The sequence below is a fragment of the Scatophagus argus genome, chromosome 4 (assembly GCF_020382885.2).
Source record: "Scatophagus argus isolate fScaArg1 chromosome 4, fScaArg1.pri, whole genome shotgun sequence".
In the NCBI taxonomy this organism is placed as follows: Eukaryota; Metazoa; Chordata; class Actinopteri; family Scatophagidae; genus Scatophagus; species Scatophagus argus.
The window spans coordinates 15,932,979-15,950,458 of NC_058496.1; the positions used below are offsets into that span (position 1 = coordinate 15,932,979).

The window sequence follows — 17,480 nt, forward strand, 5'->3', positions numbered from 1 at the left end:
ATCAGGATTGAAAATCTGTGTTGATTCTTTGCTTTGATTCATCACCTGTAAATGGAATCGTGAATGAACTCACTTTTCTAGTCTACTAGCCAGTGCTTTAGACAAGACATGCCACATTCACACACCAACTTGCTCAAAGGGAACAACTGTAGCAGGAAAGCCCTGGTCAATTGTTTGTTATTTGTCGGATATATTTTTAGCTTTTTGATCTGTTTTTTTTAACCACCTCACACCATGAAGAGGTTGTAAATTATATTTAGTGAGAATATGTTTCTGTAAAAGATGCAACATTTTGTGACATTTATATGACAACTTACAAAAAATTGGAAAATATTATTTCATTAAGCTTGTTTTGTTTTATTCAAAAGATAAAATTAAGTTTTAAAACAGAAAGTTTGCAGAATCTGTCTTGAGTAAAATAACAGCAAAAAATAAAAATGAATTAAATAACACATTTAAGGTTAAATTTAGTTATTTGTTACTGTTTTCTACAAGTACAGAACTTTGCAGGGTAAAATGAAACATCAACAACAAAAACAATAAAAGGTTTGTCTAAAGAAATCAATCCGTTATTTTATCATGTAGGCTCGGGATGTAATAAGCGTGTCAGAGGCGGAAGTGAAGAAAGCTTTCATCATCTTCCGGGTTGATTTCGGGTCACAGAGGAGCCAAGATGGCGACGCACATGTCGAGGTGCAGAACCTGGAGTCGTGTTCAAAGGTAGTGCATGTTTTACACAAATATTGATACACTGTCTCCAGGCTCGATTTAAACATAGAAAAACAACATTGCCATTATATCCAGTTTATTTCATGTCATGCCTATGCCCGCCATCAGCAGCGCCGTAATTTTTCAACGTCCTCATCCCCTAAGATTAGCTTACTCAGTTAGCATTAAGCTAACTATTAGCTATTACAAAACCGGTAGTCTTGGTCCCAGGATGGTTTGGCGAATGCTGTATCCTGAGTGAATTGAGTCCCTAATCCAAACTCACCAGTCCATTTCAGGGCCATGAGTGTATTTTAGAGGTTGGCTGTAGAGATTATGTAGTTTGAGTCCTGGTGTTTTAAAGTTACTTTCTATTTTCAAGTTTGTTCGACTTTGGATGATAAGCTAAGCTGTCTGTGTGTTGGTAGTTTATCTAGGTTGCTAGCTGTATTCATTTTGTATTAAATCGACATTTGGTTTACAAAGTCAACAGATCACATGACTCTAGTGTTAGCCGCAGTATTTCAGAATCTTAGACTTATCATGATGATCTTTGAATGTTAATGGACTTGCTGGTACACCTAGCTAAAGCTACTGCAGAGTGTATTGTATTTTTGTTAAAGAGGGATGTTAGAAACCCTCTCAGTATAAAAATACTATTGTATTTATAAGTTGCGAGATCCGTTAAGATGCATTTGTTTTATTTCAACTGGTAATTAAGTGTAACTGCAACACTGTTTCTTTGACATTACATTTCTTGACTGCAATGTGTTGCACCACTTAACGGTGAAGAAACTACAGATGGTGGCAGCTTTGAGGGAAAACCTGATTACAATTGATGTTTCCATAAGGAGTCTCTGCATGGTTTGATGTGTGAAATGATGTGCTGTCGCCTTGCAGTCACCACATCTCAACCAAACTGAACTCTTACGGGATACTTTGGAAGGATGTGTTGAACAATGTTACTTATACTCACACTCCCCCATTGGAGCTCAGAGACCTGAGGAATCTGTGCCAGCTTTGTGTTTAAGACAGTTTATATAATTTTTTCTGTACTTTGTCACCATTTATAGTTGGATTTGATTCCACTTCAACCACCTAATAAACCTCTGAATGTGAACTAAAATTAATTTCACAGCTACTGTTAGGTGTTTAAGAATACTCCACTAATATTCACTAATTTTATTTAAGCTTTATATTGTTTGCCAACTCAAAATATCAGTTTCATGGGGAAGTCCTGGTATGCTTTGCTATTTAGCTACTTTTCTTGTGAAGGAGTTAAGAATTTAAATGTTGTTTTCACAACTGCCCTAACACACTTCAACAACTAACAAGAAATCAAAGAAACATTGCTTTGTTGTTCTCACAGGTTTGGGATTGCAGCTTACAGAAAGTACAGCAGTGGTGGTGCATATCCAAACATCTCCCTCTCTACACCACTGCCTGGGATCCCCAAGCCAGTGTTTGCATCTGTGGATGGTCAGGAAAAATATGAGACCAAGATCACTACTCTAGAAAATGGCCTCAAAGTAGCTTCTCAAAACAAGTTTGGTCAATTCTGCACAGTTGGAAGTAAGTTGCAGCAGTTATTCGCAAATTAAAATATCCCCTTGCCCTCAGGATCTGGCTGAAGAGGATAATATGTGTTTGTTTCTTTTCATAATTTTAGTTTTAGTAAATTCTGGATCCAGACATGAAACAAAGTACCCAAGTGGAATAGCACACTTCTTAGAGAAACTCGCCTTTTCTGTAAGTAAAACAGTAAGATCCCAAAATGAAAAGTTAAGGAAGCTCAGATGTGTGAAGTAATGTTGACCACAGTCATTTCTTTCTTTAGTCCACAGCTCAGTATGGGAGTAAAGATGAAATTCTCCTCACATTGGAAAAACATGGGGGGATCTGTGATTGCCAGACGTCAAGGTATGTAGTCTTTAGCGCAATGTGTGGCGACATATTTTACAACCGTCTATATGTGTACTAGACCTTTCTTCTGATAGAGAATGTGTACAAGTTGCTCCGTGTGTGAAGCATCTTGCATTTTGCTGTGCAGAGATACCACCATGTACGCAGTGTCTGCTGAAGTGAAGGGGCTGGACACAGTGGTCAGTCTTCTCTCTGATGCTGTTCTGCAGCCTCGCCTGCTGGGTAAGACCGTTTTTATTTTCAATAACAAAATGACCGAAAACGGTGGTTAATGTCTGTCTGAGATGACCTGTAAGCGTTTACATGCAGATGAAGAGATCGAGATGACCAAAATGGCGGTGCGCTTTGAGTTGGAAGATCTAAACATGAGGCCAGACCCTGAGCCCTTACTCACTGAGATGATCCATGCTGTGAGTCCCATCATTCATTTAGACCCACCAACAACAGCTGCCTCTGAAAGTGAATCAGTCATCATAAGTTACCCAAATCTCATTCTTTATATTATGTAGAACAGCTTTTATATCTGGAACAGATTTAATAATATTATGAAACAATGAAAGGAAACCTTAAGCTGTCACAAATCATGTGAAAAAACCTATTATAATTGCAATTGTTGTACCAGATTATTGTAGATTTATTTTCTCTTTAACGTGAATCGTTCATGTTTCCAGGCTGCATATCGAGGCAACACAGTTGGGCTGCCACGCTTTTGTCCTGCAGATAATGTGGACAAGATTGACAGGGGAGTTCTGCACAGCTACCTGTGTAACTACTACTGTCCTGAGCGGATGGTGCTGGCTGGAGTGGGCATCGAACACGAGCAGCTGGTTGAATGTGCCAGGAAGTACCTGCTGAATGCGAAGCCGGTGTGGGGAACGAGTTCAGGAGGCACCGTGGACCTCTCTGTCGCACAGTACACCGGTGGCATCATCAAGGTGATTTATTGGTTTTATTGACTACAAGTGTTCTTTTGGTCCTTATCTGGCAGACTTTTCAGTTACATAATGGTGAAAAATTTTGCAGTGGATTAACATTGCTTTTGTTTGCGGATAAAGTGTTTGCTGACGAAATGGAACAAGCTCTTAGATAAAAAGTGATATTAGATGTGGTTCGGGAAAAAAAGAGTCAAGAGAACGTGTTCATTGGAAAGTGGGAACATTTGGATTATTTTTGAGGGCAGGGCAATGATATAATCTTATGATCCCTTAGATGGAGAAGGACATGTCAGATGTGAGCCTTGGCCCCACCCCGATCCCAGAGCTCACCCACATCATGATCGGCCTGGAGAGCTGCTCCTTCCTGGTGGGTGTTTGTAGAGCCTGACTATCATTTCTGATCGGGTGCTTGATACATGTTAGTAACAATCCAAATTAAAAAAAAAATGTTCTGCTTTTTCAGGAGGATGACTTCATCCCATTCGCAGTGCTCAATATGATGATGGGTGGTGGTGGTTCCTTTTCTGCAGGAGGACCAGGGAAAGGCATGTTCACCCGTCTGTACCTGAACGTGCTCAACAGGTGAACATCTTTCAGTCCTCAGTTCAGAATTGTTTCAGACGATCACAAGTCAGTAATATGACACCAGTAAAACTGTTAACTGTCTTTTGGTTTTCCTCGTGTCTTATAGACATCACTGGATGTACAATGCCACGTCCTACCACCATAGCTATGAAGACAGTGGTCTGCTGTGTATCCATGCCAGTGCAGACCCCAGACAGGTTGGAACAAACTCAGGCCAGCAGTGTTCAAATGTTGTGTTGTATACTGGTCTCTTGATGTTTTTTTTTTCCTGTGGCAAGTGACCATGGTTTAAGTGGGATAATCAGGAACTGATGGACTCATCCACAATTAATTCTTTGTAGTGGACACCTCGTTGGGCATTGTCCCTTATGTGACTTAGTTTTGTAGTCATGTTCTGTTTTCCATAAATGTCTTTCTTGTGTGAATGGCTCATCTTTGTTGAGGTTTATGCAGAGTTCTTATTGCATACATTCATCTCCAGGTGCGGGAAATGGTGGAGATAATAACCAGAGAGTTCATTCAGATGGCTGGCAGTGCGGGAGAGGTAATGGCTGTGTCTCACCTTCAAAACAATCCATCACAACTGGCAGTATTGATCACTGTTTTTAAATTGAACATTTTACTGCATTTTGTTCCTGTATGATCAGATGGAGCTGGAGAGGGCCAAGACTCAGCTCAAGTCCATGTTGATGATGAACCTCGAGTCGCGGCCGGTTATTTTCGAAGATGTTGGTCGTCAGGTTCTTTCCACAGGAAAGAGAAAGCTGCCACATGAACTTTGTAATTTAATAAGTGAGTGGTAAAATTTTGTGATACTTATTAGTGATTCATCCTAACTCATGGGAAAATGGCGTCGAAAATGTCATCCATCCATTTTCCATACCACTTATCTGTCAGGGTCGTGAGGGGGGGCTGGAGCCTATTGAAAATGTCATAACATACATTATTATTTTTGACTTTTCCAGGCAGCGTGACAGCCAGTGACATTAAGAGAGTGACCACCAAGATGCTGCGCAGTAAGCCCGCAGTAGCAGCTCTAGGAGACCTGACAGAGCTGCCCTCGTATGAACACATCCAGGCCGCCCTGTCCAGCAAAGACGGACGTCTGCCCCGCATGTATCGCCTCTTCCGATAGACCGCCATGGACATCAAGCCGGTCATCAGAGGCAAAAATCACTGTAAATTAACTGGACTGGAAAGTTTCGCTAGTGTTCCCTCTCACCACAGAACTCGACACCGCTCACTCTGGGAGGGGACTGATACCTGGGCTCTCTCTCTCTATGCGTGGGGATTTTAACGAAATGTTGCATTTTACTCTTCAGTAACGTTAGTCTGCATACAGTTGGAGCACCTGTATTTATTGTTTGCGATCAGAAAGCCATATTTCATTATGTACTGGGATGGTTAGCAGGAGTTTGGCTTTACAGGGACGAATCAACCCCGAAGCCAAAATTAAACTGTTAATTTCCCCATTTCAGAAACTCCAGTATCAGCCTTCTGTTATGTTTATGAATGATTGACATTACAATGTGAAGTTTTCTTCAGAGTACATCAACGTGTAGACAAGCAGAAGGGGACAGCTAACGTCCCCAGCACTCAGTTATTTTGTACTTTGCCTCAAGGCTCTGAAATTCAGAGCTCCGTGTTGAACTTTCTCCTTTTCCAGAGTGAATGGATTAAAAAAAAAAATCTTTAAAAATTGTACTATTTATACAAGAGCACTTCATAATGTCCCTTTACAGGCACAGGCGACACGATGGAGCGGTGGTGATTAAGAAAGTAATCCTTGGAAATATTGAGATGTATGTGACAAACTTAGAACTGGATCCAATTTGTCCTCAAGACTGAAATCATGGATTCTGTCATCATTGTGTCTCTGATGTACTTTAAAGAGATAGAACTCTAAAGTGAAAACCTTAACTTTGTTTTGTGTATTTGTGGTTGTGTCGATGTCCTTGTAAATTAAAAAAATAAAATAATTAACACAAATTAAATTAAAGGAAGAATGCAACATTCTGGAAACACTCATTTGCTCTATGGCATAGTTGAATAAGAAGATCAATACATTCTTCAAATATCAAAGTGAGGTCAATCATCTCATCCAACACTGCCAGAGAGCAAATAAACATTTCCAGAATGTTGTACTGTTCCTTTAAGAGACAAGTTTCCTCGGTGTTCAGGTGAATTTCAAGGCTTACATTTTCTAAACTAAATTTTACTGGAACTTCATTGGCTTCTGACTAAAGTGAATATACAATAAACTCTGTTAACATCTGTGTACCAACTTGTTAATAAATGTTATTTCTTCCATAAATTTGTGGTGTAATGCACAATACTTAGCCAACAGACAAGTATATTTTAAAACATTTATTACATCGTTAGGTGACGTGAAGATGCAGCTAAAGACAAGAGGTCCTGAAGAAATGAAAACAAGACCCACAGGCACTTTTTAGGAGCAGACTGCTCTTCATGCTTGGATTACAAATTCCTCAAGGTGTACAGTACATGGACAGTTTAATGTATATGTGAGGTTACGCAGTAGCGACATGAGAGGTAAGGCATTGAGTTCAGTCTGTTACAAAGGATCACTTGGCCTAGTAAGAGGGAATGTAGTGACAGGCATTAATAGCAAAAATAAAATGCTCCATCTATTTTACAGGAACTGAATTCCAAAAAAATACATTTGAGCTCCCTGAAGTAACAAGTCAATGTCATGCTCTTGACATTATACACTTGGCCTAAACTCCCTTCTTTAGTCATGACGTATCGCTCAGCTCAACTCCAAACAAAATTAAAGTGAAAATCAACCAACAGGAGACACCAAAATTATATTAAATAGTGCGCCTAAATGTGCCACAAAAATGCAATTGTTTGGTAAGCTTTTTCATGACAAACTTACAAGGCATTTGAACACTGATGTAGCATTCGGAAAAACAACATGGTTTCATGATGCTTTTAAACAAGTAAGAAAAATTAGAAAATGGATGCAGTTACATGGAGCCTTTAAGGTTAGATCAGTTCACACTGGAGAATGTGACTGATGAGTAAGCCACCATAGCAGCCCCCTTGCCTCCCCTTCTGTCTCGTTCATGTTTGAGTAGAGGGGGCTGAATAAATAAAGGCCAAACTGCTGCTCTGTCTGTCTGACCTCAAGGTCCCTGCCCTCAGGTACAGCCAGCCCCTCCCACTGGGACAGACAGGCAGTTCCCAACAGCACCCAACAGAGGGCGGACTCTACTCGGGTACCAAGACAAGCTTTTGGACTCTGTGTAGTTATGTTTTGTTTTGGTCCTTTTCTGCCCTCCTGGTTGTACATTCCAGTTTCTGGAAGTTCATTTCTTCTTAAGGGTTTAGGAGATGGCGCAAATAGTGCTACTACTTTGGTTCTTCATGGCCTCCCTCCTCTTCAGCTCTCTGGTGATCCTCCTCCTGATGCCTTCCAAGTACAAGCCTCGGTCAAACTGTCCCGCACCCAGGGGAATACTAAACAACACAAACAAACAAAACAAAAAAAAAGAGACTTATTTATGAGGTGAAAATAAAGAAAATACAACTAATGCATTCAGGATTTAAATACAGGGACAACCGAAGTGATGGCACAATCACCACAAGACCCTCCTGCAATATGAACACTCTCTTTATATGATGTCATCACAGTTTAGATATAGAAAATCATATTAAGCTGTCTCACACACTGTATATTAATGGGAGATTTGTTCTCAGATCTGATTACAACAACAAGAAAATGTCAATATACTGCATTGCTCAGCCCTACTGGTTGTTCACAGACATCAATATCAAATGCTTCTTTAAAATGATGACATGATTTTAAGGTGATTCATATGAAAGTCATTGGGACCCACTTGTCTCTGCCTGGCCTGAGTTTGACCTGGAAGACACCGATGACAGGCCGATGGTCTGAGGTCTTGATGCTGGAGCAGCTGGTGTACTTGACAATATGTATGTCATTAGACTGCCTGTTCCTGAACAAGATCCGGTCCTGTGAACACAAACGAAAAGTTTTAACCCCACTGAGAGCGCCGAACGCCGACGTACTGCTCAGGTCAATTCCTATTTGAATCAGAGCAGCTGAAAGTGCATGGAAGTAAAGAAAAAGTGTCTTCCACAAAATGTCTGGCTCAGTTTAATGGCTCTATGAACAATAAGAGTATCTGAGTATCTTTAGTTATGTGGAGCTTAATTTTCTGTTTCTTACTGTGTATGAAGGTGTTCTTTGTTTGGAAGTAGTGTCGTAGATATCACAGCCGGTGTCAAACTTGTAGGTGGGGAGGAAGTGTACCGGTGCCTCTTGGAATCCCTTAAAGATTGAACCTTCAGGAGAAAAGCAGCACATTTGTAGGATGAGAATCAACTCAAATCAACAATCAACAACCTTCTTTGATGAAAGCTTTTCACAGAGATTTAGCCTAATACATGCAATCATACCATCGTTCATTTCCTTGGAGAGCTGATCGTGCTCCAGCAGAGGGCTCATATCGCCGCCGACCGTGCGGCTCATGATGGCCTCAACATCGACTCGGTCTTTACTCAACCGAAAGTTAAAATCTCCAAACCAGAAGACCTGATCGAATCTTGTGGTGACATCAGCTGCAAGTAAAAATGACATCCCTTGACTGTCAAACATTGCTGGCCACTGGTCTTACCAACATCAAAGCTTTAATCTGAACTAAGTTTGTGAATTACAATACATTTTATTTTGCACTCAACAGCAGCTGGAACAAAGACAGGCAGAGATTGTCATGGACAAACATTTCTGGGGAAAAAAGCCAAGCCATTTGTTAAAATCCAATCCAAATTTATCTTATTACAGCTAAGGAATATTAAATCATCCATCTTTGCTCACTACATCTTAGCCTTTCACCCCTGGGTGTGCACAGACTACATTTCTTTTTTTTTTAACAAAAATGTGACATTATCGGTTATTATTATATTAGTTATCAGTTATGAGCCAGGAGAAGCAGGTGATTATCAGTTACATTTAACAGCTGAAAAAAATATCAATCTGAATGAATTTAAAAAGTGGGAAATGTAATGCAAATAAAAGCAAATAGGATGAGGTTTAAACACAATTTGCAAATTTCCATGAGTCCAGTGAAGAATTACCTTCATAAAATAAGACAAGTGCATCTTATGCATCCCATTGCCACGATTGTTACATCTTATCACGGAATGAGACTAACTAGCAGGTTGATCATGTAATGTTTTTCCAGCTCAGGCTGCAGAGGTACCACTACTCTAATAGTTTGGATTTCTCAGATCTTTCACACAAAGTAGAAAAGAGTCTTACATGGTGTGGAGCGGTAAGGGTTGGTGTCTGGAAGGCCTTTTGGAAGAGCTAGAGCCTCGACAATCTTGTTGTAATCCAGTATTCTCTCGTAAACTTTGGCATCTCCAGCTGGAAGAAGGACAGAATAACACATGAGAAGCATGTAAGGCTGCCTAGTGCTTCATGTTCTGAACTCTTCCACTATGTTGCCACATCTCTCCTGAACTTTAGATAAGATAAGATAAGATAAGATGGACTTTATTGATCCCGCAGTGGGGAAATTCACTTGTTGTGGCAGCTCACAAGGACAGAAAAGTGTAAAAAGTGTGCAAAAACAGTTAAAAAAGAATGTAGAGGTAAAATAAATTAACAATTTACAAGGTAAGTAAAAACAGTACAATATAAAGCTATATGCAAGTCCTCATAAGGGAGGAAAAGAGGACTAGACCATAGAATTATACAGTTTAACAGCAGTGGGAATGAAAGACCTGCGGTAGCTCCTTCCTACACTGAGGGTGTAGCAGTCTGCCACTGAAGGAGCTGCTCAGAGCCTCCACTGTCTGATGCAGAGGGTGAGAGGTGTTGTCCATGATGGATGTCAGCTTGGCTAACATCCTCTTCTCACCCACCTGCTCCACGGAGTCCAGCGGGCAGCCCAGGACAGAGCTGGCCCTCCTGACCAGCTTATTTAGTCTCTTCCTGTCCCGGTCTGTGCTACAAATCTCCATCCAGTCCTAACTACATCCATCCTCATATTAGCCTCTTGATATAATAAATCACTGCTTTAGCCTGTAGTCTCCCTGACTTTGGGGAAACCTCCTTGTACTCACAGGTAAAATGGGATGTGATGAAGAGGAACGAAGTGCCAAAGAAAGTAAAGGCGATTCCCACAGCCCCTTTGGTCTTGATCTGAGAGATGATCCTGGTTGTGACCGTGGCATGCTCCACTTCTGTGGGGGCCAACAGAACACATATTGTGGTTAGTGTCAGAGCCATAACGGTCCAACAGTCTACACCTCAGACAGTTATATAAGCAAGGAGGGATAGCAGAACTGACCTGAGCAGAACCAGATGAGATCTCTTCGAACAAATACAGTGAGATACAAGACACCATGTGATGCTGCATACAGCATGACGTAGTAAGGCCCCAGAGTCTCCTGGAGACGGGTCTCCCACTCTCTCCTGCACACACATTTATGAACACAGTAACAGAAGTGCCTTTCCACTACTGACAGAGTAATAAATTCTAACAATTCACTTTTATTCAGAGATCATGATTAAAACTAAACAAAACATAACCTGTCAGGACAGCCCTCCTGGACTCCGATAATATAAAAGTCTTGTGCAAATTCAGAGTCTGTTGGAAGGAGGAGATCATCTAAGTTGACTGGAAGCCCCTGAAAATAACAGAAATTTGATTATAACTCAGTTGGTGGTCAAACTTATACAAGCAGTGACAAGTTTTTAAAGAGTTCTTGTTCTATGAGACGCCACAGAGTCATGATTTCCTCCTACCCGCTCTCCCTGCATGTTCCACGTGACTATGTAGATGCCCACTTTCCTGTCAGGGAAGTAGCGGTCCAGCTCCTCAGCCCCGAGCAGGGCACCACTGCCCAGTACGCTGCCCTCCAGAAAGCTTCTGGAAAATACACAGTGGAGAGGAATATTAGCACTTCTATTGGCAGCCAATTTGCCTTGCAAGGATGCAGTCAGTTTAGGTAATTAGCTAAGCTCTCCTCCTCTAGATGTTAATTTAAAAGTAAAAATTAGACATTTCTGGACACTGACTGCATTGAGACTATTGACTATGACACATTTTAACCTCTAATCTCTTCAAAACATCTGGAGCCTTCATTTCAGAACAAACTGTGCTAGCGTGCTAGATATAAAAATAAAGGTGGTTCAAGCCTGACCAGCGCTCTGACTGACACAGTTTTTGACAAAATAAGCCATAAGCACTTTTACAAGATTGCATTATTGCTGCAAAAGATTAAATCGAGTTCTACATTTAGGTAGTTTCATGTGTCACTGGTCTAAATCTAAATTAGGACCACAGGTATGCTTGAAAGAGAACGGTCTCTAACAGCCTCCTAACAACAGAAAGAGTAAGCCTTACAAAAGAACCTCCTCATCCATCCTAAGGACAACTCTGCATACATTGTCTTCACGGTCTGTTGAGCCTACTGTACCTGTTTCTCACATCCTGGGGTCTGATGGGACTAAGCACACTATAGGTGGACCTCATGGAGTTCACAGAGGTACTATCCGACCCCATGTTCTCCAGAAGCCGGCTATCGCTCAGGTTCCTGTGGAGTTTCTCCCCGAGCTTCTCTCTGGCCAGCACAGAATAATCCAAACAATCCCTGTCAATCCTATTAGCTGCCCTTAAAGTGGCTGACGCAAAGCTCTTCTCCAGAGCAGGCAGTGGACCTGTGGGTTGCACCGGAGACAGACGCACTTTGGTGGACTTCACCCGCTGGTCTGTGGGGTTGCTCTGCTGGCTGGAGGGCCTCCTTTCATACTCAGACAAACTGCTCCCTCTTTCCCTGAAGGCACAGGATCCTGTTGTAATAGCAGAAACAGATCTCACATTGGAGTCCTGATCATTCCTGATGGTGGCAGCACCAAGCCCACCTGGAGCTGGAACTGTCTGGACCGCTTTAAGTGAGTCTGTGGAGGAGCCAGTCTCAGTTGGGTCACTCAGACTCTCCTGGCTGTTTCTCAGCCTTCTGGTTCTCACAGTCTCCTCCACAGAGCCACATTTGCTGGACTTTAACAGCCTGGGTTGTGAGGGTGGACGAGGTTGGTATGGGCTGACCTCTCCCTCTGCATTGCTGGCAGTAAGCTTAAGGGCATAACTCTGTTCCTTGCAGGATTTGGCATCTTCTAGGGAGGTGTCGTTGACAAATGAATCTCCTTTACCAGGAGCCTCACAGAACAGATGGAGGGGGCTGTCCTCTCCATTTTCAGTCATCCTCTCGTCATGTCTGAGACCAGCAGTGGTGAGGTGGATGCAGCTTTCTCATTGCTAACCGACCTGAACATACAAGGCAGAAAATGATTCAGTGAAATGCTGGCCTTAAAACAAGTTAGCCATGATAACTATACAAGGTTGATCAGTTAACCTGTTAGCGTTAAGTAGCTCTTCTTTTAACATGAGTAATTGGGGACGCTGTTAACGTGGCTATCAGCAACAAGAGTTAAGCATGTAACATTAGTGAGAGACAGCATTTTAACCTCAAACAATTAGTTAACAAGCTTAGTTAAATAAATCCTTGCAGCGTGCAATTTTGGCCTTAGCGGTCCAAGTAGCAATACAAGACTAAGACGGATGTTTGCCAGTTTTATTATTCAACCAAAGCGCGATGATTTCTGCTATCGAACCGAATTATGTTTACATACAGTCCAAACTTAAGTTAAGTTAGCTGATAACCCTACAGTTGTTAGCAACGCCGTAAACCACAGCATAACGGTAGCGACGTCGAGGCTAGCTGAGCTTATTTTTGAGGCAATAAGACCATAATAATAAGTAGGTAATGTTTGCCATTTTCGTTTTATGTAGTTATTTCACTGTTATCACACTGCAACAAAGGTACCTCTCGTTAACTTTTGCTTGGTTTCAGAGGAGCTAATTTCAAAGTAGCTCGTGCACTTCCTTAGCAACGTTTGACAACAGATTTTGTTACTAAGACAAGAGAGTCATTATAGAGAGAGGAGCTTGTGTCACAGCGCCCCCCTGTGCTGTGAAGTGAAAGTACATGCAATGTATGTACGTTTGAAATCATTACTATTTTCATCTCGTGTTTTCCTTACAGTGCTGGCCCGCGCTTGGCCTAATCAATGTGAATGTTGTTTGCCTCTCTGATGTAAAATGCAGTTTTGATATTAACGGGAGAAACAACATTTGCATGTGTTTCACCACATCACAAGTTGATTCACCTTAAAAAAATATGATCCATATCTGACAAATAAATGTAGTCGTGTCACCTTCAGCTGACAAACACATGTCTGCAATACATTGTTATTAACAGTGTGAATTTTAATTTATATATACAATTTTTTATCATATTTATTTATTAATAATACAAATTACATTCCTCTTTTGTTCTCTATCTCTTTGTGGCATCCTATTAAATCTTACTTACACATATTGATGAAGTGTAAATCATGACTTTATGTGTGACTATTGATGCTGTAAAAAGGCTATTATGTTATGGTAATGACCAGTAACATATGCAGTGCAATAAATCAGTATACTTTTATTTTGAAAATAACTGGAATGCAATTGTCTTCTGTGTAGTTAAGGAGGTAAATAGACTTTTTCAGTTCAATACGTATTTTATTTTACAATTTTATTTTTGGGGCTTGTTATTTTTTCAAATAAATGTAATTATTGATTATTATGTTTATCTTTCGTTATCATTCATTTTGAGGTTTGGACAGTTGGTTATACAAAACATTGTGAAGGTGTCACTCTGAGCTCTGGGTGATTGTGATGGTGATTCTCCATTTTAACAAACCAACAATCAGTCCATTCCAACTAGTCTCCTACATGCAACTGTTTGAATAAATGAAATAAAGAAGTCACTTTACTTACACCTAATGTAAGTGTGTTTATTTTATTAAATGTCTCGAATTGATAGGATACAGTCGCTAAAATTATTCATCATCATCACCACACTAAAATCATTAATGTCAATCAAATCAATCAATCGAAGTTTAGTCTTTTTGCCATGTTTAAAATTATCATTACTCTGTTTTTACATGTGAGATTGTCACTGGGTTTTAGACAAAAACTTTCCACATGCACTACAAGCAAAAGTCAATGATTTTACAAATGTCACACTATGCTTTTAGAACAAAAAAGAACAGAAAAAAACGCTGCTGACAAACCAGTGTATGTCACAATGAACAAACAATGTCAAGACCTCCAATTGTTAACCCCTTCACCCTTTCTGTGACCCCTGCGCTGTACGAGAAACAGCTGCTGAAAGGATTTCTGAGCCCAATGGCCCCTGGAAATGTGCACAGTCCCTCCATATTCTGTGCATTTCTATGGCATTGCTGCTGGCTCAGGGGTTTTAGACAAAGGGCCGGTCTGTGGCTCAGGTATAAAAGCAAAGGGTTAAACCAGGTACGGTACAGTTTGGTGCAAGAGGAAGAACAGCAGCAGTTCCAACAGCAGCAGCAGCAGCAGCAGCCCACCGACCAGCAAAATGACTTCCACTGGAATGAACATGATGAGCAGGGTAAGGTTTCTACGAAGGTTTTCATTTTCATAATATTACTGCAACTAAACAAGTAAAAACTGGATGCCTCATGAGACCTTTAAATTCACGCAGTAGAAAACCGGCTGTTATTAGCAATATTTTAAAGTTGCCACAATCAGTATTATTTTTAGTACTAATGAATCAAATGAGTGTGTGTGACAACCAGCAGAGGATTATCACTGAACAATGCAGTTCTCACCAGCTCTATGAAAGTTTGTATGAAATTTGAGCTAATTGTGGGAACATTTTGCATCTCTCTTACAGCTCTTATAGTGTAATTTCTTTATGCCATAGCTGACAGTTTGTTTGTTTTTTCAGAGAAAAAGCTTTAAAAGCACTGCCAGCTAAGTAACAAAGCTGAAAGAGACAAAACAGAAAGAATTAGTGACTAGCTGGTGACCACAGTGGAAAATTTAGCAGGTTAAAAGCCAGATATTTCACTTAACTATTACATATACAACTTCTTTCTGCTGCCCTCCAGTGGACACATCTTAAGCCGCACTTTAAAGTAAACTGTAAAATCCAAACTTTATCCTTCAAAACTCTACATCCAAGGAGGGCTGGACTTACCAACACTTAACAGTTTTCCTTTTTTCACCTTTAGTTTTGACCTCTTCTGTACCTCAAATGTGCTTACCAAATACTTCCCCTCTTCCTCAGATCATCTTCTACGAGGAGAGGAACTTCCAGGGTCGTTCTTATGAGTGCATGAGCGACTGCCCAGACATGTCCTCCTACCTGAGCAGGTGCCACTCCTGCAGGGTGGAGAGAGGTTGTTTCATGGTGTATGACCGCACCAACTACATGGGCAACCAGTACTTCATGAGGAGAGGCGAGTATGCCGACTACATGAGCATGATGGGCATGAGCGACTGCATCAGGTCCTGCCGCATGATCCCCATGGTAAGTTCTTGCAGCTGGCTGGAGTTTCTGTAGATGGCATCTCTAGACTGCTTAAAAAGAAATTATTTCTCATAGCAAGCCATATAGAACTCATACCGAAAATACGAGTTAGACACACTCCTCCTCTGCTCCACAGTACAGGGGATCCTACAGGATGAGGATCTACGAGAGGGAGAACTTCGGAGGTCAGATGTATGAGCTGATGGACGACTGTGACAACATCATGGATCGCTACCGCATGTCCAACTGCATGTCCTGCAACGTGATGGAGGGCCACTGGCTGATGTACGAGCAGCCCCACTACAGAGGCAGGATGATGTACATGAGGCCTGGCGAGTACAGGAACTTCATGAACATGGGCGGAAGTGGCATGAGGTTCATGAGCATGAGGCGCATCACCGACTCCTGCTATTAGACCCTCTATGCACTAAATAAAGCTGTCATAACCTGATCCACTGTGCTGCGTTTTCATATTTTTTTTCCATCCCTACACTCTCCACACATTCAACAGTTTACACCCATCAGAGCCAATCAGGCTTGTATTGCTGACTATAAAGCAGGAAATTCACAAAGAGAGAAATGCATTTCTCTTCAAATGATATACTTTACTCTCGCTCTTTCACAGAAATCAGTAAAGAGTTTTGCCATCTCTTTTACAGATTTGTGAAGTCAAACACAAAGACCTGCACAATCTAATGCAATCAATCAGTCCTATTTTTGTGAAGTTCAGAATTTTTTCAGATCGTGTCAAAATGGTGCTGGGTTTATTCTTTCTCCCTTGAATTTGTTTTCCCAAACTTCTCTTGGGTGTAATGCAATCAACCACTGGAATAGTCTGACACCTAAGCTGACCATAAAATAATGAATTCTCATTTTTACACTTCAGTTTTTGCACAGGCTGACAAGCAGTTTCATGGCCAGGTATGGCCTGTTCCCTTGTTAGACCATGACGTGTCAAACAGATAAAGGTCTGGAGTTGGCTCTGAGTATTACATTTGCATTTGGTAGCTGTTCACTGGTGACACTCAAGAAAACACCTAAAAAAAACCCTGCCTGTTCTGGAATAATTTTGGATTCTTTGGACTGAGGAAACCAAGATTAACTTGTACCAGAATGATGGGAAGAGAAAAGTATGGAGAAGTAAAGGAACAGCTCATGATGTGAAGCATAGCCACATCACCTGCCAGACATGGTGGAGGACGTGTTATGGCATGGGCAAGTCTGGCTGCCATTGGAACCTGGTCACTGGTGTTTATTGATGACCTGAGTGCTGATAAAAGTACCAGGGTGAATTCTGAAGTGTTTAAAAAACTGATAGGATGCCACTTCATAATGACCCAAAAAATACAGCAAAGGCAACCTAAGAGAAGACAGAAAGAAAAACAAACGAGGCAGCTGCAGTAAAGGCCTGTCAAAGCATCTCAAAGGAGGAAACTGCTTGGTCATTTGGTCACGTCCAGGGTTTCCAGACTTCAGGTAGTCAAAAGGTTTTCATTCAAGTATTAAACACAATTCTTATATTTGTAATTATGTTAGTTTGTCCCATCACTTATGAGCCACCAGAAAAGGGGGCGGGTGTATAAAAATGGCAACAGTTCCTAAATGGTTAATGTCACACTTTTGTCAAACCCCTTAAATTAAAGCTGAAAGTCTTCATTTCACTCAAATGCTGAATGTTTAATTTCAAATTCAGTGCGGTGGTGTACAGAGACAAAATGCCAAGAAACTTAGACGTGTTCCAATATATATGGACCTAACTGTTCATGTAGAGGAAGCATCAGAAGTATGAAGGTAGATTTCCACATGCTCAGTGCAGAGGGAGCTGTTCACCATCTGTGAAGCCTTTTGATTTGCATATGAGAAGTAGCG

At 41.0% G+C, this 17,480-nt stretch overlaps 3 protein-coding genes across 6 annotated transcripts; 2 read left to right on the top strand and 1 right to left on the bottom strand.

Moving 5' to 3' along the window:
* Positions 1-587: 587 nt before the first annotated feature.
* Positions 588-6,465, top strand: pmpca (peptidase, mitochondrial processing subunit alpha). Its single transcript, XM_046385476.1, has 13 exons — positions 588-720; positions 2,078-2,280; positions 2,378-2,457; positions 2,546-2,628; positions 2,759-2,853; positions 2,941-3,041; positions 3,303-3,566; positions 3,841-3,933; positions 4,030-4,148; positions 4,258-4,348; positions 4,633-4,695; positions 4,799-4,943; positions 5,117-6,465. Exons 1-13 carry the CDS (start codon positions 674-676, stop codon positions 5,284-5,286), a joined length of 1,554 nt encoding a protein of 517 aa, XP_046241432.1. The 5' UTR covers positions 588-673; the 3' UTR covers positions 5,287-6,465.
* Positions 6,466-6,503: 38 nt separating this feature from the next.
* Positions 6,504-13,179, bottom strand: inpp5e (inositol polyphosphate-5-phosphatase E). Of its 4 annotated transcripts, none has more exons than XM_046385475.1 (13): positions 13,035-13,179; positions 12,257-12,475; positions 11,912-12,000; positions 11,628-11,771; positions 10,954-11,077; positions 10,738-10,835; positions 10,496-10,620; positions 10,269-10,388; positions 9,460-9,567; positions 8,598-8,759; positions 8,368-8,483; positions 8,015-8,151; positions 6,504-7,634 (listed from the first exon to the last, which is right to left on the bottom strand). In XM_046385475.1, exons 2-13 carry the CDS (start codon positions 12,410-12,412, stop codon positions 7,502-7,504), a joined length of 1,512 nt encoding a protein of 503 aa, XP_046241431.1. In that variant the 5' UTR covers positions 12,413-12,475; positions 13,035-13,179; the 3' UTR covers positions 6,504-7,501. The 4 variants fall into 4 exon arrangements, with proteins under 4 accessions (XP_046241431.1, XP_046241430.1, XP_046241428.1 ...); XM_046385474.1 differs by having other exon boundaries at positions 11,912-11,984; positions 12,073-12,475; XM_046385472.1 differs by having other exon boundaries at positions 11,628-12,475.
* A 1,037-nt stretch (positions 13,180-14,216) lies between these two features.
* LOC124057794 (gamma-crystallin M2-like) lies at positions 14,217-16,062 on the top strand. The gene is made up of 3 exons (XM_046386351.1): positions 14,217-14,687; positions 15,369-15,611; positions 15,748-16,062. Exons 1-3 carry the CDS (start codon positions 14,655-14,657, stop codon positions 16,024-16,026), a joined length of 555 nt encoding a protein of 184 aa, XP_046242307.1. The 5' UTR covers positions 14,217-14,654; the 3' UTR covers positions 16,027-16,062.
* The last annotated feature ends 1,418 nt before the right edge of the window (positions 16,063-17,480 follow it).